This window comes from Mastigoproctus giganteus, chromosome 3 (assembly GCF_048544385.1).
Source record: "Mastigoproctus giganteus isolate SK-2022 chromosome 3, ASM4854438v1, whole genome shotgun sequence".
Lineage (NCBI taxonomy): Eukaryota > Metazoa > Arthropoda > Arachnida > Uropygi > Thelyphonidae > Mastigoproctus > Mastigoproctus giganteus.
Window position 1 is genome coordinate 53,318,688 of NC_143577.1, and position 24,158 is coordinate 53,342,845.

The following is a 24,158-nucleotide window of genomic DNA, read 5'->3' on the forward strand; positions in this document are numbered from 1 at the left end:
TCATCAGTTCGTGAGAGGGAAAATTTCTGGTTTACTCATTCAAGCAGTAGTCGCTGCATGAAAAGCATGCATCGATATACGAACTGTGAGCTGGCAGATATGCACATAGTGTTTGGATTAGAAGAGGGCCCACACGGTGGGCAGGTATGGTCGGTGACTGCTTAGTCGGCCCATACCTGTTACCATCCCCCATGAACTCCGTTAAATATCGGATCTTTCTTGAACAAGTTCTACCAGGGTTACTTGACGATGTTCCAGCAAATGTGAGATGCAACATTTGGTTTCAACATGATGGGGCGCCTGCCCATTATGGAAGGTGTGTTCGTGACCATTTGAACAGGCGTTTTGGGCGTCGATGGATTGGCCGTGGTGGACCCATTGCCTGGCCCTCAAATCTATTGTGTATGAATCGCCTGTGGAGATGGAAATGGATCTCGTGGCGAGACTTGTCTGCGCTGCTGCTACTGTCAAAGAAACTCCAGGTGTGTTCGACCGTGTCCGCCAATCCATGCTGCGTCGGTGTCATGCATGCATTGCATCTCATAGTGGAACCTTCGAGCATCTGTTGTAACATCATGAAATGCATCCATCTCATACTCCATTGTTAATATTATGTCAAATAAATATTTGCCAATAATTACTGTCTTGTGTCATTTGTGCTTCTGCTACTACTTTCCTGTGGCATTTCTGGTTATGGGTTCCTATGCGATTCACATTCCTATAGATGTTACCTACCTCCCCTAAACGTTTGTACTAATATTTTTGAGACACCCTGTATATTGAGAGGCCCAAGACAAGTCACCACTCTGAACACCTAACTTATAGTAGTACTGGCAGATCATGCAAGGAAACAAGAGCTTATGCAGAATCAGTCAAAAAAAAAGAAAAAGTTAGCCTATGCAAAGTGTTACATTTCAGGCACATTTGATTTTTTTTTATTTAAATTTTTTTCCCCCCTGTGAGTAATAGAAGTGGAAAGTGAATATAGTTATCTCCTTATCAATTATTTACTAAAATTATAACTTAATAAAACTAGTTTTACTTTCTCTAAACTTAGCCATTCAGTTTACTTACAACTGTATAATATTTATTACTCTTCTCTTGTATTCTCTCACCCCCTCCCCCTTTTTCACATGCAATATCACGATACGAGTCTTGCCTAACAATATGCACAAAGCATATACGTACTGTCTAAAGCTATAGTTTTATGTTATCTCAACATGGCCGTTCAGTTTAATTACAACTGTATAATATTTATTACTCTTGTCCTGAATGCGTTTTCTTTCTCTCTTCCTTCCCTTTTTTTTTCACAAGCAATACCACAATAAGTCTTCCATAACAGTGTACACGAAGCATGTACATGCTGTCTAAAGTTAACAGTACTCGATTAAAACTACATTTAATATATGCTTTTTTTTTTCCCCCAAAACAAATTTATGCAAAACAGAAATAGTTGCTGGATTTCTGTTGGTCTGATTTTAATGAAATTTGGAATGGCTTACCAAATATTTTTAAAAGGATCAATTATCTTTTGAGCATCATTTCTTGCTGTGATTTTTTGCTTGAACGGCATACTTTTTTTTTTTTTACATTTGCAAATTCTGCAGTTATGCATCTTGGTTTGGTGACAGTTATGGCCACAGCGATGTCTCTCTTATAGTCTGATTATGCTGAAGGTAGGATGTATTTGGTTATCCCAAAAACTTATTTTATTTTTGTCTTCCTTCTGTCGGCGCCTCCGTAGCCAGGTGGGAAGGAGCAGCAGTGCGTAGCACACGCTTCTTGATTAGACCGAGGTTCGAGCCCGTCACCACCAAATACAGAGGATGCGGAAAGGTCAGGGAATGACCACCGTATATCTCGGAGCAATATGGCCTTAGTTGCTAATGCTCCTAAAAACTAAAATAAAAACAACAATCTTCCTTCTGTTTCCTGCATATTGATTACTGTTTCAAATTATTTTGTTTTATTATTTCATTTGTTTGTTTTTTGGAACATTTTAAAATTGCAAAGATTTTTGTTTGTAATTATAATAGCTAATATATCTGGATTGTTTTTTAGATCTGCACATTTTAGCACTTTGGCAATCAAACAGAATCCAATGTTGGCAGAAGCATATTCAAATCTAGGAAATGTTTATAAAGAGAGGGGCCAGTTACAGGAGGCTTTGGAAAACTATCGTCATGCAGTGAGACTTAAACCTGATTTTATCGATGGCTACATCAACTTAGCTGCTGCACTTGTTGCTGCTGGAGATATGGAACAAGCTGTTCAAGCATATGTTTCTGCTCTTCAGTATAACCCAGTAAGTAAAAATAAATTATAAAAACAGTTACAACACATGCACGCATTCATAAACTCTCATTACAGCTTTCCAGAGGAGTAGCTCTAAATTTTGAGCATCATGAGCAGAAAAGTATAATAAGCAGAAATCCAAATTTTTGCTGGAGGGGACTGTTTTTCATATTTCATCAGTATTCTGGTAGATAACTTTTTTTTTTTGCAGTGTTTATGACGCATTGGTTTATGTGTTGCTTGAAAACCTGCACACACAATATACTGTGCTTGCTTTTTTATTGCATGTTATTAAAAAGAATTTAAAAAAAAGATTTTTTATAAGTTTAAATTTGTAAAATAATAAGAGGAGTTTACCTCAATATAGTACATAGAACACTTCCGTATGATACCCTCCAGAAATTAAAACGGAAAAAACGATAACTTACCGGTACATTTGAGTAAAATATAAATAATTTAAAAAAAAAAAAAAACAGTTTAACACAATTCAAATCAATTTAAAACAATTAAAAATCAAATTAATGCAATTAAAAGAATTAACGAAAATATCGAAAAATCGTCTTGAATATTTTCGTTAATTCTTTTTATTGCGTTAATTTGATTTTTAATTGTTTTAAATTGATTTGAATTGTGTTAAACTGTTTTTTTTTTTTTTAAATTATTTATATTTTACTCAAATGTACAGGTAAGTTGTCGTTTTTTCCGTTTTAATTTCTGGAGGGTATCATACGGAAGTGTTCTACGTTATATTGAGGTAAACTCCTCTTATTATTTTACAAATATCATTATCAACGTAGAACGTATTGAGTATTACAGCTCTGATTCATACTATCTAAATAAGTTTAAATTAAACATATCTTGATTATAAACATGATGAACTTGTATTAATGATAATATTGTCAACAATGAAAAGTTTATCGATGACATGCCGAGCAGGTGTGCCCTCCACCCACGTGTACACACATGCACACACAAAGATGACAATTATTATACTAGAAAGGAAAGTGGATGAACAGTGTTGAATTTAAAAAAGCTAAGGAGATCATGCAATGCACTATAAATGGGAATACATTAAATTGTAAGGAGTGAGCTTTTTACCCCACAAAGCTTAAGAGTTAAATGTGAAATAGAAAAAAATCACACACACACTGGAAACAATTTCGTTGACATAAACAAACTGTCCTAAATGATTCCTAGAATTTAGTCCATTGTCTACTTCCCAAAATCAGAGGAGGATTATATCCAGATTTATTCCTTTTTTTTGGAACTATTAGAAGAGGTGGGGCAGATATAAGCAGGGAGAGCATTTTAAATGAAAATATATTAGCTGAAAACACAAATGCTTAATGTACTATGCTTGCTTTTTTGATACCTTCAACTGTTTTTTGCATGCTGTTAACAAGAATAGGGGAAAAAATTAAACTAAACATAATTTCTATTACAAACATGATAAATTGTATTAATGTAATGATGCTGTCATTAATGAAATTTATTAATGCCAGGTTGAACACAAACATATGCCCAAAATGTGAGAAAAAAAACTGATTACTATATCAACTAGGAAATCAGACTAATTATGTTGAATATATATATATATATATACAGGGTGATTCACTACCAGTGCGACAAACTTGCAGGAGGTGTAGGGGGCACAAAGACGAATCGGAATCACATAGCATTGCAGGGTCCGAAATGCCTTCGTCATGCGGTAGAGGACGTTGAACAGGATGAACTCATTTGGTTTGTTGACAGTATCTTCCATACAGTGGATTGGGAAATACCCAATCGTTGGCCTATCGCTCGAGTACTCGTACTCTTGCTCGGATTGCCTTCTGCAAGACGTAGGACATTCTCCTCATTGTCTGGCGTCTTCATCGTTCGCTCTCGATTCATGGTACCTCTCGTGAAACAACCAGTCTCACGTAACCTTCTGTGCACACGTGCGAAAATCGTATGATGAGGAGCACGTCTGTGCGGGAAATGTTCCTGGTACAAGCGCAGAGTGTGGCACCTGTAACAGTCTGCAGCTCCATACGCGAGATGCATGTTGGCCAGTTCAACACTTGAATACTCGTCGATCCTACTGCCTCGGGAACCGGTTCGCAAATGCTGACTTCCAGTGGGATCACTGTTCACACGACCTCCCTTTCAATGTCCTCTACCGCACGATGAAGGCATTTCGGACCCTGCAATGCTATGTGATTCCGATTCGTCTTTGTGTCCCCTACACCTCCTGCAAGTTTGTTGCACTGGTAGTGAATCACCCTGTATATACAGTCGATTCCAGTTATTTGTGACACATCGGGACTAGTGCATTTTGGCCTGATTAAGCGGCTGCCCCAATTATCTGAAGTTTCACGTAAATAGTTAAAATTACAATCCCCCCCCACACACCAATTGGAGCACTGTACAATCAAATCACATTACGATGGAGTCACCATTGTAAAGTACCGCTCACTATGCGATGTGTAATAAGTGCCGGTCATTGCGATCACATTTGTGAATTGAATTTTAATTCTATTAAACAGCGATTCTTCTAATTAGCGAAAATAGAAGAATATTATCCACAGGCTAAAGATATATTAAGTACAAATTTACCCTTTATTACCTTACCAATTAAAAAATTAAATGATACGTGAAATTCGGAAGAATATTTGATAATTGGAATAATTAATATGTACATACTAACTAAACTAGTTGACATTTCTGTCCACTGTTATTTGTGGGTGGGGGGCTAAAATTTAAAACAGTAAAAAGATAAGCAATCAATAACAAAGAACACGGCACACACAAATCACAAATAACACGATATGTGCAAGTGAGAACGGAGTAACAAATTACGAAGCTTTAAAAATAGGAATGAAGAGAAGATCCTGAAAATTATTTTTTTTATATGATTGAAGATCCCATAGAAGTGTAAACACATTTTACCATAATACCCCACAGAATTCCAGCTGTCGGTATTATTGCAAATTCAATAAGATTGAGTTGACTATCAGTTTATGATAGATTTCGCTAACACAAAAGCCCAATAAACAGGTGACTGCTAATTGTTTTATGGTTGTTACCTCCAGAAATCCGACCGAACAATGTGGTACGAAGATTACCCTACGATTGTCGGAGACAATCGTAGGGTAATCTTCAGTACTGTGGTCTCCTGCCCCAATTAAATGGCATTTTGTTCCCAATTAAGCGAAGTAAATCCTGGCTATTTTCTCGATTGGGTTCTGTTTTTTAAGATTTGCCCCAAATAAACGGCTGTATGTTCTCCACTCTTACTTATTTTCTTAATGCTGTGGTATTTTATATATATATATATATATATATATATATATATATATATAAAAATAAATACCAGCCCTGGAAGAGTGTGCAAATTCACTGATAAGGAATTTCTCTACTGAGTTGTAAGGACAGCTTTTCTACCTTCAAAACTTCAAGTTAAAAAATAAATGTCACCTGCACCATAAACAATTCCTGAAATATAGCATCTATCATTCCTTTCCTAAAACTAAAAATCAAGAGGAAAGAGGGTTTATGTCCTGGTCTATTCTTTCTTGGAATAGACCAGGACAGTGACTTGGGCAACCTCCTGAAGGCATTGGGAAGATTAGATGAAGCAAAGGTAGGAGGAGAGTGTCCAGCTACTGGAGTTGTATAATTAACCCCCATTCCCTCCCCCACACTTCCTACTTTTCCCATTCTTTCTCCTTTTGTTCATTTATAAAAATATTTCCCATCATAACAAATTAAAATCTGAAAAAGAAAAGGAAAAAAGTGATTAGTGGGAAAGCATTTTAAACAGGAGCACTATAGACATAAATAAATAAAAGAAAAAATTTCTTATCTTGAGAAACATTTTCAGTTGTGAAAAGTATTACACTTTTTGTCATTATTCTATTAAAATATTAATGTCATTAAGCTGTTAAAAATGTCAGCATACATCTGAAATAGACAGATTTGATTCAAAAAGGGGAGGGAAAAACCTGTTTGCGTTTCAGTACAGATGTTTAGCTGTGCAGAACAGATAGCTTTGTGGGTGCAATTAAGTGTCTTCCCTTCTGATATAATAATTGTCCCCTCCCAAATAAAAAGTTGGTTTACATTCATTTCAGAAGTGCATTAATGATGTTTTTAGAATAGACTGAGGACAAGGAACAATTTTCCAATTGAGAAAATTTAGTTGATTAGGCGCCGACCGGGCTAGCCGAGTGGGTAAAGTACCTGCCCGGCAACCCAAAGGTCGCGGGTTCGATTCCCGCCTCGGGCTTGGATCAAAGTACTGCAAAAACCTTGGGAGGTGCAATATGGCCACAGAAGCCGATGCGCCAACAACTACCAAATCAAAAAAAAAAAAAAAAAAAAAAAAAAAAAAAAGTTGATTAGGCAAAATTTAAATTTAGAAATTGTAAAATCTAAACTAATACTTACTCCAGTTTTAACATTATTCAGAAATTTCAGCTGGAATATAACAAAATCAGTCCACTCAATTAAAAAAGCATAAACTAAAAAATAAGGAAGACTCCACTGCCTTTTTAATTGCAACACAGCACTGTGTGTGTGAGAGTGAGTGAGAGAGCCCATGCATTTTCCAGAAAATCCCTTTCATTGAAACATTTGCTTTGGCAAATAGCAAAAAGAATTGGAAGAAAGAAGCAAAAATAGAATGAGTCTGGATCTGTTACAGATTGAACGAAAAATGCAACTTTTTTTTTTTCTTTGCAAACTATAAGGAAATTGGTTTTGCATTGTGTTGTAGTAATATCACAAATTAATGTATTCGTGAACTTTAAAATATGGAAAACTGATTTTTCTGCTTGGCAATTTGTTTTATATTTTGTTTTGTTGTATATGAATAAAGAAACTACTTAGTTTCTTTATTCAGTAAGGAGTATGCAGAAAAAGAAAGTTTTTGGTTCTTTGTTCTCTAACAGCAGAAAAATTTGAATGAGACAGCACTTTAAAATTCACGTAATAAATGTCTTTTTTTTTTTTTTGTAAACTTTACCAAATGCTGTTCCTTGTAAATTACACAAAACTTTGTTTTTTGAAGTACTTCTCATGTGTTTTGTGAATAAAACTAATGACAATTTTTTCCTCCTTCCAGGATCTCTATTGTGTGAGGAGTGACTTGGGCAACCTCCTGAAGGCATTGGGAAGATTAGATGAAGCAAAGGTAGGAGGAGAGTGTCCAGCTACTGGAGTTGTATAATTAACCCCCCTTCCCTCCCCCACACTTCCTACTTTTCCCATTCTTTCTCCTTTTGTTCATTTATAAAAACATTTCCCATCATAACAGATTAAAATCATGTACTTTCACCCATAAATTTTTTTGTTTAATGAAAATTTTGGTGCTTTAATTTCCCTTGTCCATGATGGACTTTTTTTCCTTCTCTTGCACCTAATTTCTCTTTCTCTTTCCTTTATCCTACATTTTTCAAGGGCAGTATGAAAACAATGTTTAAATTAAGTTTGCTGTTAATAGTCCAAGAGGCCAAGTTGCTTGAATGCACAACTCAGCCGTAACCTTGGTTTCAGTCACCACACCAGTGGGCTGTCTGGTCCACTTGGATAGTGAACTGCTCATTACAGAAGGCGTCAATGTATTTTTGCAAGAGGATTTTGGGTGATGTGAAATTTCACAAGTTATCATTTTGGTTTGTTATAGTTCATCCAAAATTCTCATAATTAGCTTTTCCACGGATGTTAAAAGGTTCTGTGTATGTCCAGGGAACCTGAACTTCCATGGAGGAGAAAGAGCATCTGTATTTTTTTTTTTTTATTAATAACATTTGTTTACTGATTACATTTAAAATTGTAAAGCTTTAAGATGCCTTTTCTCTGCGCTTGCCACTGCGTTTTGCGCAGCAAACTGCGCGCGAAAGTAGCAGCATGCACTGCTGATAGGAACTTGGCCTTTAGTGAGGCTATATGCAAAATAAGTGGGGGTACTAATTTCGTATTGGATACTGCCATTGAAAATATCCTCCAATTCATCTTTGCCTGAAGATGTACCTGCATCTTTAAGGTTTAAAAGTATTTGTTTTTATTTTCACTTATATTAGTATATTTATTTTGTAATGTAAAGCTAAATTTAAAAAGGTAATTATTAAAATTTAATATTAAAGTAAGCTTTTCATGAAATTCAAAAAAGCAACTATAAATAACTACGTTCAAAGCAGGCTGTACCACATTATAAAAGATTAACATAAATTTTAATTAATAATAAAATTTAAAAGGCATATATTCAAAGTAAAAAAATTACTCAGTATTATGCATTAATAAAAAAAAAAAAAAAAAATGGAAGGTACAGCCAATTTTGAATGAACTTTGTATAGCAGCCTTCTTTCCTTTTTTTTGGAAATTAAATGAAATAAAAAAAAAAAATTCACTTCAAATGGAATAATAGAATAATTAATAGGCCTGTGTGAAACTTTCTTTTGGTCCTTTCGAAATTGGCATTATGAAGTAACAACTCTTTTTATGATCAAAATATAAACCTAGCCTTATTTTATCCAGCCTATATTTTACTTAATGTAGATTGGATAAAATGTTATACTGTGCACATAATTTTGTCTGCAACAGTTGCTGTTTGCATACAAAAAAAAAAAGTGTGTGTGTGTGTGTATATATAATAATTGATAAAAAAATTATAAAGCCTTCAGAATTAAGGAAGGGAGGCTGATTTCAGCACTGTGTACTGTAACTTGGATGTCACTACACTGCTAATCATTGCTTTTCTTTTTCTCCCTAAGATTTTAGTGGTATTAGTAGGGCATTGTGTACTCTCACTGCAGAACAGACTGAAATAACTTCCGGATGACGTTCTAAGCTGCCTGGATCATCCCTCCACTCTGCTGTACGTCGGTCACTCATGTGACTCAGTGGTAATGAACAAATGCATTAGTTTGGTTTGCTGGGAATTTCAGTTACCTGGACATTTAAACTGTTAATAAATATTTTAAAAAATCTCAACTTTTCTGACAGTCTTATTTGTGGTTGAATCCGATTGCATTTGATTGTTAAAATGATTAAGTAATTCCAAATTTCACTGTCAGTTCCAGCATTCTGATTCTCTCCACAGTTTTATTAGCAGTTCATCTCATTTTTTTAAAATTGGAAAGCTGCTATAGGATTTTCGAAATGGACATAGGAACTTGTAAGTTTAATTAATTACTGGTACTTTTAAATTTAAAATGCAACACAGTAGAAAACTGCAGCTATATAACCTTCTTTTGTGCATGTCTTAAGAATCCACAGCCAGTGTTTCCTTTTTTTCTTTGCGAATGTGCCAGCGTGCAGCAGTTGCGTAGCTCTTAAGAGGAATGAGAAATACTGATCAGAGTTCATAATTGTGCTTTAATTTTTTCTAATTGTTTTACATTTACAAAAACTTGAAATGAACAATACTTGTATGCTCCTCCTCATAAGAAGAAATGTGCGTTGCGCGCGATTTTTGCTGCGTCTACTATCCTATCCAACAGGACACTGGCTGTGCATATCTACCATGATTAACTGGTTTCTAATGTTTTATTTTTTCCCTTTTACCCTTTTCCCTTAATTTCTCCTGCACCATCCTGTTTTCACTTGAAGGCTTGCTACTTGAAAGCTATTGAAACTTGTCCCACCTTTGCAGTGGCATGGAGTAACTTGGGATGTGTGTTCAATGCACAGGGAGAGATATGGCTGGCTATTCATCACTTTGAGAAAGTATGTGTATTTTTATTAATTCATTTTTGAGAATTTAACAAAAAAAATTATAACAAAAAGATACCATTTAACATCTTTTAATTTTTGCAGGCAGTGGCACTGGATCCAAATTTTCTTGATGCTTACATAAATTTAGGAAATGTACTAAAAGAAGCCCGTATATTTGATAGGTAAGTAACAAATTGCATTCCTTTAGATTTGTGCATTGACTTTGATACAGAGTTATCCAAATTTTAAAGCCTATAAAACCATATTGTACCAATTTGGGTCTATTACTTACTGACTTTGAGAACTGTTGACAAAATGTCAGTAACAATTCTCAAACCTATTAAGCAGGTTGTTTTTTTTTTTTAATGGGGGATATTATCATAGTAGTTATGGTCACTGTTTTTCTGCACCACACAAAGTCTAGGTTTAAACACCATCTTTTACTGGTACTTTGGCTAACCAACCAACTTTATATAACTTGGAAAGTTATAGAAAGTTGGTTGGTTAGCCTCACGTGTTGTTAGATGATTTTTTTTTTTTTTTTTTTTCCTATTCTGAAAATTTTATTTTTTTTTTTATCGAACAAAACAAGCAAACCAACCAACTACAACATAAATACAACTTAGAGATAAGTTACACACTGCCAGTGCTTTTTGACCTAAATTGTTTTGGCACTAATTCTAAACAGACTACCCAGATAAAAGTATTGGTTAGGGGTGGCCTATAACTTAAATTTTGTTCATAGTTTCTTTCTCTGGAATTGGGATTTTTGAGGCCATTTTTTTATATAGTATGGAACAAAAACCAAATGAGAAAAATAACTTGTATGGCTGGCAAAAAATAGCCTTCCTGTGATTTCTGTTTTGGAAACAGAAATCACAGGAGCTTAGTATGGCAAATGGGGAACCACAGTCACAGAGTGTTTTGCAAGAAATTCTTGAATGAAAAGTGCACATTGTGCAGGGGCATTGTGATGATGTGGAGGCCAGTTTGCTTAATCCCACTGCTCTGGTCATTTTCATCAAATGGCATCATGCAATCATTGTAGAACTGTTTTGTAGTATTCTGGTTCACTGTGTGATCAGAATATAAACTCTGGAAGGAAGGGGATGAATCAAATCGATCCTCTTGATATCGATGGTTTGACTGTTGATGATCCTGCTCAGATAGCTGATAATCGGATTGAGTATTTTGAATCTATATTCACACATGAGGAGTTTTTAATGGAAGAAAATTCCAGAAGTTTATCAAACTGTAACAGGGTGCTTAATGATTTTGTAATAACTGAGAGAAAAGTGGAGGAGAATTGTTGAAGTTAAACATAATAAAGGCAATTGGGATGGGTGGGATCTATCCAGTTATATTAGAGGCGGCGGCAAAAGAAGTAAGCAAACCCTTAGCCATAATCATGAGATCATCCTTGGACTTGGGGAAGACTATTGTACAGATTGGAGCAGTATGGTATTAAGGATAAGTTGCTACAATGGATAAAAGAGTGGTTGAATGGGAGAAGGCAGAGTGGTAATCAATGAACGCTGCTCTTCGTGGACTAATGTTGTTAGTGGAGTCCCCCAGGGTTCAGTGTTGGGCTCACTGTTTTGTATATTTATCAATTATATTGAAGAAGGTATATCAGGCTTAGTGTCGAAGTTTGCAGATGATACAAAGATTGGCAGGGTTGTTAATGGCAGTGTGCTTTTCTGCAACAGTATCTAGAAAATTTGGTGAGATGGGCTAGAGAAGTGGCAACTTAAGTTTAATACAGTAAATCCCCTCTACTTGCAGTATCTGTATTCGCGGTCGCTGATTTAATATAAAATGAAAAAAAAAAAAAAAAAAAAAATGTGAATTTTAAAGCGCCGTGAACATTTTTCCGCCATAAAAAAAAACATGGTCATGGCTAAAATTATCTTTCCCCCTCAAAACAGCGCTCAGTGGGTGGGAGGGAGAGGGGTGACAAAATCGCGAGCGTGGATGTTTCTCGCTAATCCTTGTTAAGTATGTGTTATGCGCTTGTCATGGAAGGTTTCGCCGTTTGCTTTTAATTTATATGCTTATAAATTGAATAAAATTTATCTTTTTTGTAAATTGATATGCTTACAAAAGTGATAAATCTACCGTTTTGCAGTGTAAAACAGACTTTTTCGAGTGTGTTAATGGAAGAAAGTGACTTTATTGTGGACAAGTTCTTTCTAACCCGTACAAAAATATGGCTACGAATAACAAGGGAAATGTGAAAAGATCAAAGAAGGCGATGACATTAGCGAATAAAATCGAGTTATTAGACAAAATTTCCAATGGTGAAAGTGTCTCCTCTGTGGCAAAACATTATAAAATCAATGAGTCAACGGTACGATCAATCAAGAAATCGGAAGAAAAGATCTACCATGGTGTCCGTGAAAACGCGCTAATTGCTTCAAAAATTTGCTCTAACTCGTGTTGTTAAATTAGAAAAAAATGGAAAAGGCTTTAAATCTGTGGATAGAAGGCCGCACTCAAAATAAAATTCTGTTAAGTTCACTCATCATTCGTGAAAAGGCAAAACTCCTTTAGCAACACTTTAGCGAAACTGGTGATAGCACTGGCGGGATAAGTTTTTTAGCTAGCAAAGGTGCTGGTTTGAAAGATTTGTTTGAAATTTCTAATAAATATTACATTTGATATTTAATTGTTTCTTATTTTCATTTCGATGCCATATGCTTGCATTTCACCATGTACATAGTCATATTATGAAGATACATATAATACATACATAGATAAAATTTTAGACTAGTTTTTTCTTATATATTTCATACTTTGGAACGGAACTCCTTTATTACTATAGGAGCCATAACTCAGTATTCGTGTTTTCGGTATTCGTGGCATTTCTCAGGAACATAACCCCCGCTATTTGCGGGGGTTTACTGTATTGACAGATGCAATGGGTAGAAGTAACCCCAGAGAAATCAATTGTGTGGTACTACACTTAGGGTTGTAGAAAATGAAAGAACTGGGAGTAATTGTGGAGTCAGATATGAAGTTTTCTGAGCAATGCAGACAGGCTGCCAGAGCAGGTCATGGGGTATTGTCAATGATATACAGGAATTTTGCTAGTAGGGAAAAGGAGGTGATTATCCCTTTGTATAAGGCAATGGTCACGCCATGCCTCGAGTACTGTGTACAAGTCTGGAGGTCTCAATTTAGAAGGGTGTAGAGTTGTTTGAGTATGTACAGAGAAGGGCAACAAGATTGGTGAGGGGAATAAAGGGGTCCTCTTACCAAGAAAGGCTAAGTTCTGCAATTTGCAGCGGCTGGAAACTAGACACTTGTGAGATGATCTGATTGAGGTGTAGAGGTGTATAAGGCCTTGAATGGGTTGAGCACGCTGAATTCGCTGAATTATGATGGGATTGTTCCTCTTGTTCAGATTGTTCAGATTGTTCCTCTTGCTCAGATTACAGATTGCTCAGAACCTGATGGGGCATATATTCAAATCGAGGAAAGACAGTTGTAGAATAAATGTGTATAAATTTGGCTTTAGCTAGCGGGTAGTTAATTGCTGAAACAAACTTCCATCTACCATTGTGGAAGTTGATAGCTTAAATAAATTCAAGGAGGAACTGGACAAACTTTTAGAGGGAATTGATGTGGGTTATTGGGTTTCTTTCTCTTTTTTTTTTTTTTTTGGGTGATGCTACATTATCTCATACGCTTGCTTTTTTGCATCACATGCCTCCATTACTACTACTACTCCTGCCATGTGGTTCACATTTATAATGAACCTTGTGAACCAATAAGCATGATTTTCCACATTTGATCGAGATTGTCCCTTTTTTGAGCCTTGTAGAAGGGGGGGGGGGAGTCTTCTGCTGAAAGGATGGGCTTTTTTTTTCTTTTTTAATGTTTCTTCACCAGTAATGTTGAAGGAACCAAGTGCAGGTCTGCAGCTGCATCAGCAGCATATTGACAAAAGATCCTCACATGCCAGAACTTGCTGATCTCTGTGATAATCAGTGAGGATGCAAGGCACAAACTTTGCTGAAGTGTATTGCATTCCATATCTTGCATTAAATTGATTGACATGTCCTATAAGAAATACTAATTTTGTTAGCAGCTTTGCAGATAGATATCAATCACTCCTGATCATGAGTAATTGAATTATTGGTTTTTAAAGTTAGGTGCCAGAGCGAGAATTATCTTCAATGGCCAAGAGGCTTTCTTTAAAGTTTGAATGATGTATATTATCTGAAAGCTGTTTTTAACATTTTGTTAGTCTCTTTTCCATTTTCCCGTAATTTGAAACAAATTTGATACAGATTCGTACGTCCTTGTTAAACCCAGTAGTAACAACAGCAGATTCACACTTGGTAAAACCACCTATTAAAATGTGGCAAAACACTACACCTATTTAATACATGCTGATTCAGACTGGCTGTAGATAAACAGTAATTTGTGCTGTTTGAGTTGCTGAATGTGTTGACAGGTTGCAACTTTCTGTGATACTACAGTATCCAGATACAAAGTCAGTCCCAGAAAATTTTGCTTCACACCTCAGTTTTCAAATTTGTGCTAGGTTTTCTATTAGAAGGATCACTCTTTAGAATTTCTAGAAGATTTGAAAAGGTCATTTTAAAACATGACCCTATTTGATCAGTACATGTGAACAGTATGCTACAACAACCTACACTTAACTCTAATCAGTATAATTTCCACCAAGATTGTTAAAGTTTTCCATCATTGAAGCAGGCAGTCAACTATGGTACTGTAAACTACTGTGTTTGAGTGATGCAGTGAGTCTCTGATAGCTGTATTGATGACATCTGCAGCATCTCCAAAATGGTCCCACCCGGGTACCAGATCTGTACCCGAGTGGATCTGTACTGTTGAACATTTCAATAATGGTGGAGTGATGCTTGTTGTGAATATCACGCCACTTTCCAGCTGTTGAGATTGCTTCAGTGAAATGTAGGATGCAGCTTAAATCATAACAAAACTAGGTTATATGGGCCATTAATAATATCAGGTAGCATAGCAATTGTTACGCTGCAATTATTTTGTTAGTAGCACATGTTCTGAACTGCTGCCAGCCCTTTTATCACATACACTGCTTCTCTCAATGATTAGAATGTTCTTTAAGAATTGTTGCATGGTTTAAGAATGGAAAGGTAATGTTCAATTTGCTTTTAAGTACAGTCTATGATTTATATTAGCAACATTTCATTTGTGACAGTTTGAGAGGGGGAGTGCTTGTCCTGTTACTTTTTTTCATCTGAAGTTAATGGCATTCACCTTCACCATTTCAGTATGATGGGGTTTGGGTGCAAAAGCCTCCCTTAAACTGTTTATGATACTCATGTGGAGGTTTACCAGATGTGAAACTTGATCAGTTTAAACAGGCTATGCATATAAAACTCTTTTGCATCATCCAGTTCAGGATAGAATGAACACAATTTTTTTTTTTTTTTTTTTCATCTTTCAGTGGAGAGTCAAACCAGCCTCACACCCAGTGGACTTGCAGTACAATACAATAGCAAATACAATAATTTGCATTTGTGCAAATTATTGTATTTGCTATTGCCATATAGGAAACTCCTGAAATGTTCTTAATAGTGGGAATTGTGTAGTTTTCTGGTTGTCTTGTAGTCATTGTCACAAAACAGTTCAACTTGTTCTTGTATTGGTATGGTTGGGATGTATTTCATTAAGTGTATTTGGTTATCATCTGTGAAACAAAAGTAGAGATTATGGCCAATTGCGTTTCTGTCCTCCTTTCCATTCATTTGTTAGTTGGCTTTTGTGTATATATATCTGGTGGCTTATATCAGTTTAATTTTTAGCTTTGTTGCATGTGTTTAATACATGAACTGGCCATAATTTAAGAAAATGCAAATAATTTATCACTTAACGGTGCCTGCTTCACTTCTGCACTCTCCTTTCTTTTCTTTTAAAACTTTAATCCTAAATGCTTACAATGTGGAAAGTTCAGTATTTTGCAACATATTTTTACGTGTTCAGTGCCACTGCCTTGCTCTTTAATATTAAAATGTTATAGTCATAATTGATGGCAATAGGTTCTCCCTCCTTCCATTATTCCAAGTGCTGATTTTTCAGTCATAATTTTCACATAACCCCTTTCCAAGCTTATGGCACTGCCATGCAAGTATTTCTGAATGACCTCTTCCTCCCCCAATTTCATATTTGATTATTTAAAAAAAAAAATAAATTATCACACAATTATATATTTTTGGAAAACTTAAAATTGTTTTGGTAACTATAGTGCCCTTTTCCAACTCTTCTAATCACTTCCTTATAAAGCAGTATATTTCAAATATAATGAGCAGCAAATGAACAGTCTTCTCCAACAATAGCAAAAATCATGCTTCGTCAACATTACAGTCTGACATATGATTTTATATAATCTTCATCATTGTTGCAGGAAGAGTTTTGTACAGAACATGGACACCTGAAGGAATTCCCTAGGGTTCACACATTAATTATACTTAAATGGATTACATAAATGTACTTTGCATAAATGTTGTCAAAAGTGAGACTGTGCCTGTTCTTTTCTTTTGTTATGATCATATTTCTTTAATTCTAATGTAATAATGCAGATTGAAAATGGAAATAGTATTTGATGAATGCTAAAATTGAGTTTGTCACTCTTGTAGTTTTAATTTTTTAAATTTAAAGTTCACTTTATGAAAGGTGCACTTTATGAAAGGGCAATCTGCTCAAGGCTTAAATTGAAAGCATTTTTACAAAATACTGATTGCAGATCTCTGGTAATAATTGCACAGTTAGCATCTTGTCTTAAATGTTTTGTGCCAGAAACACACACACACACACACACACACACACACACACACACACACACACACACACACACACACACACACACACACACACACACACACATATATTTATATAAATGTGTTGTGAATAAAATTGTATTTTTATTTACTGTATTACATTTTACAGAGCTGTTGCAGCATACCTGAGAGCTCTAAACCTTAGTCCAAATAATGCTGTTGTACATGGAAATCTTGCTTGTGTGTACTATGAACAAGGGTAAGTAACTATATTTCCAGATAAGTTGATTAATGGAGTTCACTACAAAATGCACTGCCACTTTCTCTGTAGGTCCTTAATGTACCAGTAAGATTTCTGTTTTGCTCCCAAAACACCTAAGCTGTTGAATTTCGCTAATTTCTTTTTATTTCTATGCTGTTGATATACTATTTTTAATGGGCATTCTTTAAAGTATGATTTACTTTATTTTATGTGAGTTTTACTTTTCTTACAAATGGTTTGGTTGTGGTTCTCGGATAACAAATGTGGACATGGGTGTGCATGTTGTTAATTGTTGCTGGTATACCAGCTGCAGTAGTGCATTCTAGTTAAGGGTACTTGTTTTATTAGTTCAAATTGAGTCACCAAATGAACAGATAGAATGCCCTAGAGCAATGTTTCTCAACTTTTGTGGTCCACATAGCTCATAAAAATGGTCCACATGACAACAACAAAATAATTTCAATAAGCAATAATCTCATTAACAGTGATGGGAGATGCTGTTATGCCTATAACAACCTAATATATTACATATGTTAACTCTGAGTATATATTATTGTATTTAAAAAACATAGTAATTATTTGCATGTATACTTTTCATATTTTTGTGATCAATGGTTTCCACTTAAAATATAAAAGCGGTGTGTATTTGAAAAAGTGTAGGGAAACACTGCCCTAGAGACAAATAGAAATGGGGACTAAAAGTAAAAAAAAAAGTAAATTGCAGCCATTATCAACCCACTGCAGGATGGAAGCCTCCTCAACAATTCATGCTGAGGGAAATGGACCATAATCTGCCACGCTGGTCCAGTGCGGGTTGCCAGATCGACCGTATTTAGCAGTCAGGGGCTTGAACCCCGGTCTACTCAAAGAGCGTGTGCTACTGCACTCCCGCTCCTGTCAAGGACTAAAATATATCTAGCGACCTGCCAAGTGATGCACCAGATTCAGGCCCCAGAACAGAATATTTGAATTTATATAGTTCTGGTTCAAGAGGATTTAGTTTTCTTGGGAAATTACATTGTCAGAGAAATATTTTTTTTTGTAATTTGGATAGATGGACTTGAATCATGGTTTATTAAGGAGCAACAATTGATGTTACCAACATTATTACTTGTGGAAGACTAATGAGATTTAAGTGTGCACAAACTGACAAGTTTTTTAGATAAATATAGGACTATGCAAAAAATGTTTTGTTTGTGTGTGTACACGTGTGTGCAGTTCTTCTCCGGCATGACAGGAGCACTTTTATGCTGAAAGTCTTGTGGATTCAACTTGAGACTTGAAAGAATCTGCAATGCTCTTGCGGAGAAATTTTTACCAGCATGGTCTGCCCTAGTAAGTAAGGAATTTGTTTTGTAGAGATGGAATACATTTGAACAAAGATAAGACAGGTCTTTGCCACTGTCATTGAGTAAGCCTCAAGGTGAGAGTGATAATATAGACAGCTAATATAGAGTGATAATATAAATGTACTTTGCATAAATGTTGTCAAAAGTGAGACTGTGCCTGTTCTTTTCTTTTGTTATGATCATATTTCTTTAATTCTAATGTAATAATGCAGATTGAAAATGGAAATAGTATTTGATGAATGCTAAAATTGAGTTTGTCACTCTTGTAGTTTTAATTTTTTAAATTTAAAGTTCACTTTATGAAAGGTGCACTTTATGAAAGGGCAGCTGTTTCTCATATGTCGGTCAAAGTAATGGTTGCACAGATCTCAAGAGCCTGTTTATGGTCACAGAAGTCAGTATTATCAAGGTGGTAGTAGTAATAGTGCCAAATGATCAAATGATGCTAGAAAGCAAGCTTATATAGCATCAGCCAAAAAAAAAAAAAAAAAAATCTATGCACTTCACACATCTCCAAGAATTTGCCCTATTCCTTCTTGAATTTATTCAAACTATCTGCTTCCTCAACTTGAATTTATGTCCTCTTGTGTGTAGTCTGAGATCTATGTTCTTCTTAAAGTGAGTCCTAACAGCATGTCTGCACTGCTCAGAGAATTTCATATGACTGCACAATTACCCCCAGGTCTTTCATTTTCCACCACCCTCTGAGTGCCACACAGTTGGTATGTTTTACTCTGTGATTACCACTGCTCATATATAGTACCTTGCATATATCAATGTTAAACTTCAATTACCATTTTCTCAGTCCATTTGTCTAACTTTTCATTACTGTCTTAATGATAGTAATGAAGGAATGCAGCAGCATACCTTCATTACTGTCATTAACCACCCTGCCAACCTCTATATTATCTGCAGCCTTAGATATTAAACCTGATATACCTTCATCAGTGTCATTAATAAATACAGAAAACAACAATGGGCCCAGTGTCAAACCCTGTGGGTCTCCACTAATAACATTATTTCATGAAGAGCAGTTTCCATTAATAACTACTCAACCATCCCTTTATCCATAGCAGTAAACTGCCTTTAATGCCACAACTCCAATTTGCACAGCAGTCTTTTATGTGCAACAGTATCAAAAGCCTTTTGAAATCCAAGTATATGATATCAAAATTATTTTTTGCATCCAGTTCCTTGGTCACAGCATCATAGTAACCTATCAGATTGAACAAATCTATGCTGTGACTGCAGTATAATTGCATTCCTGTCCAGATGGTCCTGCATTCTTTAAGCAATGACTCCATTATTTTCCCTGGAACAGATGTTAAGCTGATACACCCTGCAATTACTCATGTTGCCTATTGAACCCTCTAAATGTGCTGAGGGTAGTGACATTTCAAAGGTATGGGAAACTAATGCTAGGAAAACAGGCTTAAATAACTTTGGGGGGGGGGTATCAGGGTAGTAAACTATACAAGAACACTTTGTCTTAACTGTGTTTTACATTAATGCCTGATTGTTGTTAGTAACAGGAGGAAATTTTCATTCCTGGTTAGGATAACTAACATTGATATAATGGGACTAACAGAAGTATGGTGTCACCAGAAATAAGGGATGATGAGTTTCAGTGTGGTATATATAATGTATTTAGGAAGAATAAGAAAGATAGAATGAGTGGAGGTATCATTTTCTTATCAAGAACATGCCCAACCATGACAAAAGCTTTTTTTCCAGATTCAGAATCTGTGTGGTGCAAAGTTAAAATGAGATGGTAGTATGTTACAGACTAGAAGGTTATGAGGTGTATGATGAGTCTCTACACACAAAGTTGGTGAGCAAGTGGAAGGGAATCACACCATGGTGGGGGATGGGGGAGGGTGCAATTTTAAATAAACCAAATGATTATTATTTGTATCAGATCGTCACTCATGAACCAGATGGGATCACAGGACTTGACAGTACAGGAACCATTAGCTAGGAGTTAAATGATGTAATAAGAGGTTGCAGTTGTTAAAGGTAAAGGAATAGGTTTTAATTTAATAAAAGACCACAATTTAAGATGCTATATGTCCTCTATGAACTGGACAGCTAGCATGGGGAGGGTGACTGCATTAGAATTATGAAATATCTTTAAAGCAGTAGTCACAGAAGCCATAAATGCCCTAGGAGGACATCGAGATGGATGAATATGGAGTTGGCCAGTTTAATAGAGTATAAAAAAAATGGCACGGGAGAGTTATAATTCAATGAAAGTACTGAAGCCTCGGGTGTCTACAAGTTAATCTGTAATAGTACACCAGAAGGTTAGGCAAATAAAGGATGGGAATGGAGTTTTTCATATGTGAATACAGTGAATAAAAATGAATCAGATCCTGATGTAATGGGTGTGGTTAAGGCCTAGATAACCCAACTGATGTTGCTAATGAATTGAACATGTAATTTGCAGTCTACAAATAAATTCTTCATGATGAGGAAAGGATGTGCAAGTAGGTTTGAGGAATATAAAATTGGCAATATTGAAATTACAGAAGATTTTTTTTTTTTTATTAGAAAGCTTTTCAAGCAAGATGAGTAAAGGCTCTTAGAACTGATGACACATACCCAGTAAGTGTGTGAAGGAGGTAGCAAAAGAGTGAATTGGACCATTAAAGTTAATTATGGGACATCTTTGGACTTAAGATTCCTTTGGCTTGAAGAAGTGCTGAGCTGTTACAGTTTATAAAAGGTCACTCTAAGAGAGATGTGAGTAACTACAGAACCAATCATTAGTAGTTGTTGAGGAAACTATGGAGGCAGTGATCAAGAGTGAAATACTGGGACATGGAGATAGAAATAGAATTCTATAAGATATACAATACAGTTTTGTGAAGAGACGGCCATGATTTAACCAACCTGATTACCTTTTGACACAGCCTCTCATGAGCTGGATATAGAAAATAATTTTGATAGTCTTTGTTTAGATTTTATCAAAGCATTTGACTCATTGCCTCCTAAGAGGTTACTGTACAAGCTGGAACATTGGGATTGGGGTAAAATTCTAGATGGATTGCAAGGTGGCCGCAAGGCAGGAGGCAGAGGGTTGTGATTAATGGTTACTCTTCAGATTGGGCTAATATAAGTTGTGTCCCCAAAGGATTGGGTCTGAGACCACTGTTCTTTCCATATATTTTTTAAATGCTTTTGACAAAGGGCTAGAGGGAATGATATCAGTTTTGCAGGTGATGTAAAAATTGGGAGAGTGGTTAATGATCAGTACCAAGCAGTGCCGCCCCGGGTGCCAAGCGTTCCGTGACCAAGTGATTTTTGTGCGTTCCAAAAAGCGTTATATCCAAAGAGCCTTTGAACAAATTATATTTCGTTCCAACTACTGTTTTCTTTATTTATAAATTACTGCAGCACTTTCGCACTACAAGAAGTAGGCAAAGGCCCAGAAAGGGAAGCCACCTTTCTGTTTCTATTTCTAACAGTACTAACCAAATAACTCAGCCGCTTGGTCACCTAGTGGCACTGCTCCTGCCTCCCCGTGGCGGGGCTGGAAATCTGGGAGGTAAAGCAAACCCCCAGGGCCAAAAGGAGCAAAACATGGAATATGACAACTTCCCCCCGATTAAGACTGCAAATCTAAATAATACGGATTTGCATCAACCTGATATTGACTCTACCAACCCAAAGAGACTGAAAACGGATACTCCTAGAATTGAACATCCGAGTTTTCTGATTCTCCATTCACTGACAAACCAGCCCTTAGGCAATCTATCGCCATTTCTCATTCAAAAGTGTCTTGAGAACGTAGCTGGTTCCCCGAAAATGGTGAGGCGACTAAAATCTGGCGACCTGCTTGTAGAAACCACAAACTCTAAACACTCTGAGTCTCTACTTAGACTCAACTCATTTGGTGGAAATCAAGTCAAGGTGTCCCCACATGCCACACTAAACACATCCAAAGGCGTAATTTCAGAATGGGACCTAATGAATGTTTCAGAGGAGGAAATTGTTCAGGAATTGCAGGAACAGAAAGTCACACAGGCCAAAAGAATCATGATGAAAAAAGATGGCGAGCTAACTCCAACTCGGAGCATCATACTAACATTCAGCTCACCAAACCTACCTTCGTCAGTGAAAGCAGGGTATTTGCATTGTCGCATACGGCCATATATTCCAAACCCAATAAGATGTTATAAGTGTCAGAAATTTGGACACTCACAAACAGTCTGTCGAGGTGACCCAGTATGCCCAAACTGTGGATCGAAAGAGCATACCCAAACCGATTGTAATGCCCAGTCTTCTCTTTGTCCCAACTGTAAAGGCAACCATCCAGCCTTCTCCAAAAATTGTGAACAGTGGAAATACGAGAAAAAAATCCAGAAATATAAAATAGAAAAGAAAGTCTCGTTCACAGAAGCACGAAAGCAACTGCAAATACAGATGCCTAGACGTACATATGCCGAAGCCTCTAAAAATTTCATTCAGTATCCATCCAAACTGACACATCAATTCCACCAAACATCTCTATTGCTGAATGGGCTCGATCCTTGCTCTCTTCTGCACCACAATCATCAAAGCAACATATATCAAGCAGGGCTAACAACACGCCAATCACCATACCACCTGTTGTCCATGCAGCCCCTGTAATATCCGTTCAAACAGAGAAACCAGATCCCGTTAGCAAACAGCCAGTTGACTCTGTCCTTATGGACACCAATGAAATCCCCAGTCAGGAAGAAACAGAAACCATTCTTGAGATCCATCTGGAAGATGAAATAGACAAGAGACCAGTTTTCTCAAAAAGAGATAAAATTAAAATTGACCGCGGCAAACAGACTTTTAAAAAACAGACAGACTCAGCTCCTTCATCTAAATCTAAACAATGAATAACGTAGTCCAGTGGAATTGCAGAGGCTTGCGTAGAAATATTGATGACATCCAGGAAATAATTAAACGTCATAATCCAGTTGGCATCTGTTTACAGGAGACATATTTAACTCCTAACGTATCTCTCTCTCTATCAAAAATTATTCTCTTTTCAGAGAAGATAGACCAGTTACAAATAAAGCTCACGGTGGGGTTGCTATTCTCATAGATTCAAGAGTCCCTTGCAGACGTATTCCTTTGCAAACCTCTATTGAAGTGGTTGCTGCGCAAATAGCAATTGGAGTCACTATAACACTTGTTTCCATCTATCTACCGCCCACTCAGCCTTGCACTATTCATGAACTTGAAGACCTAATACTGCAGTTGCCAACCCCTTTCTGTTTATTGGGCGACTTCAATGGACCCCATCCATTGTGGGGCTCTCCCAATTCAGATGGACGGGGACAACTTATTGAAATGCTCATTGACAGGCAGAATTTATCCATCCTAAATACTGGTTCACCAACTTACATCCATCTCCAAACAGGAACTGTGTCCTCAATAGATCTATCTATATGCTCTCCAATCCTTTTTCCTTGTATTGAGTGGACAGCTCTGGATGATCCACTGAACAGTGACCACTATCCACTAATCTGTAAAATTCAAACTTCACACTCTGTGACTTCAGAAAACTGCATGAAATGGAAATTTTCCAAGGCTGATTGGGCAAAATATTCTTATCATGTATCCTTTGATAATCAGATCATTGAATCTTGTCCAATTGACATAGTCACCAGCCATATCACTAAACAAATCCTAGCAGCTGCGTCTATTGCCATTCCACAGTCACAGTCAAGCTCCCGTAGATCCATAAATTATTGGTGGAATGAGGACTGTAGGAGTGCCAAAAAAGAA

At 36.3% G+C, this 24,158-nt stretch overlaps 1 protein-coding gene across 1 annotated transcript in view; it reads left to right on the forward strand.

The window, feature by feature from the left end:
• Positions 1-24,158, forward strand: part of sxc (O-linked N-acetylglucosamine (GlcNAc) transferase sxc) — a 211,300-nt gene that overhangs the window by 75,678 nt on the left and 111,464 nt on the right. The window contains exons 4-8 of the mRNA XM_090369293.1: positions 2,062-2,305; positions 7,403-7,471; positions 9,889-10,005; positions 10,096-10,175; positions 16,951-17,040. Coding sequence (XP_090225419.1) covers positions 2,062-2,305; positions 7,403-7,471; positions 9,889-10,005; positions 10,096-10,175; positions 16,951-17,040 — 600 coding nt within the window. The remainder of the gene's footprint in view (positions 1-2,061; positions 2,306-7,402; positions 7,472-9,888; positions 10,006-10,095; positions 10,176-16,950; positions 17,041-24,158) is intronic.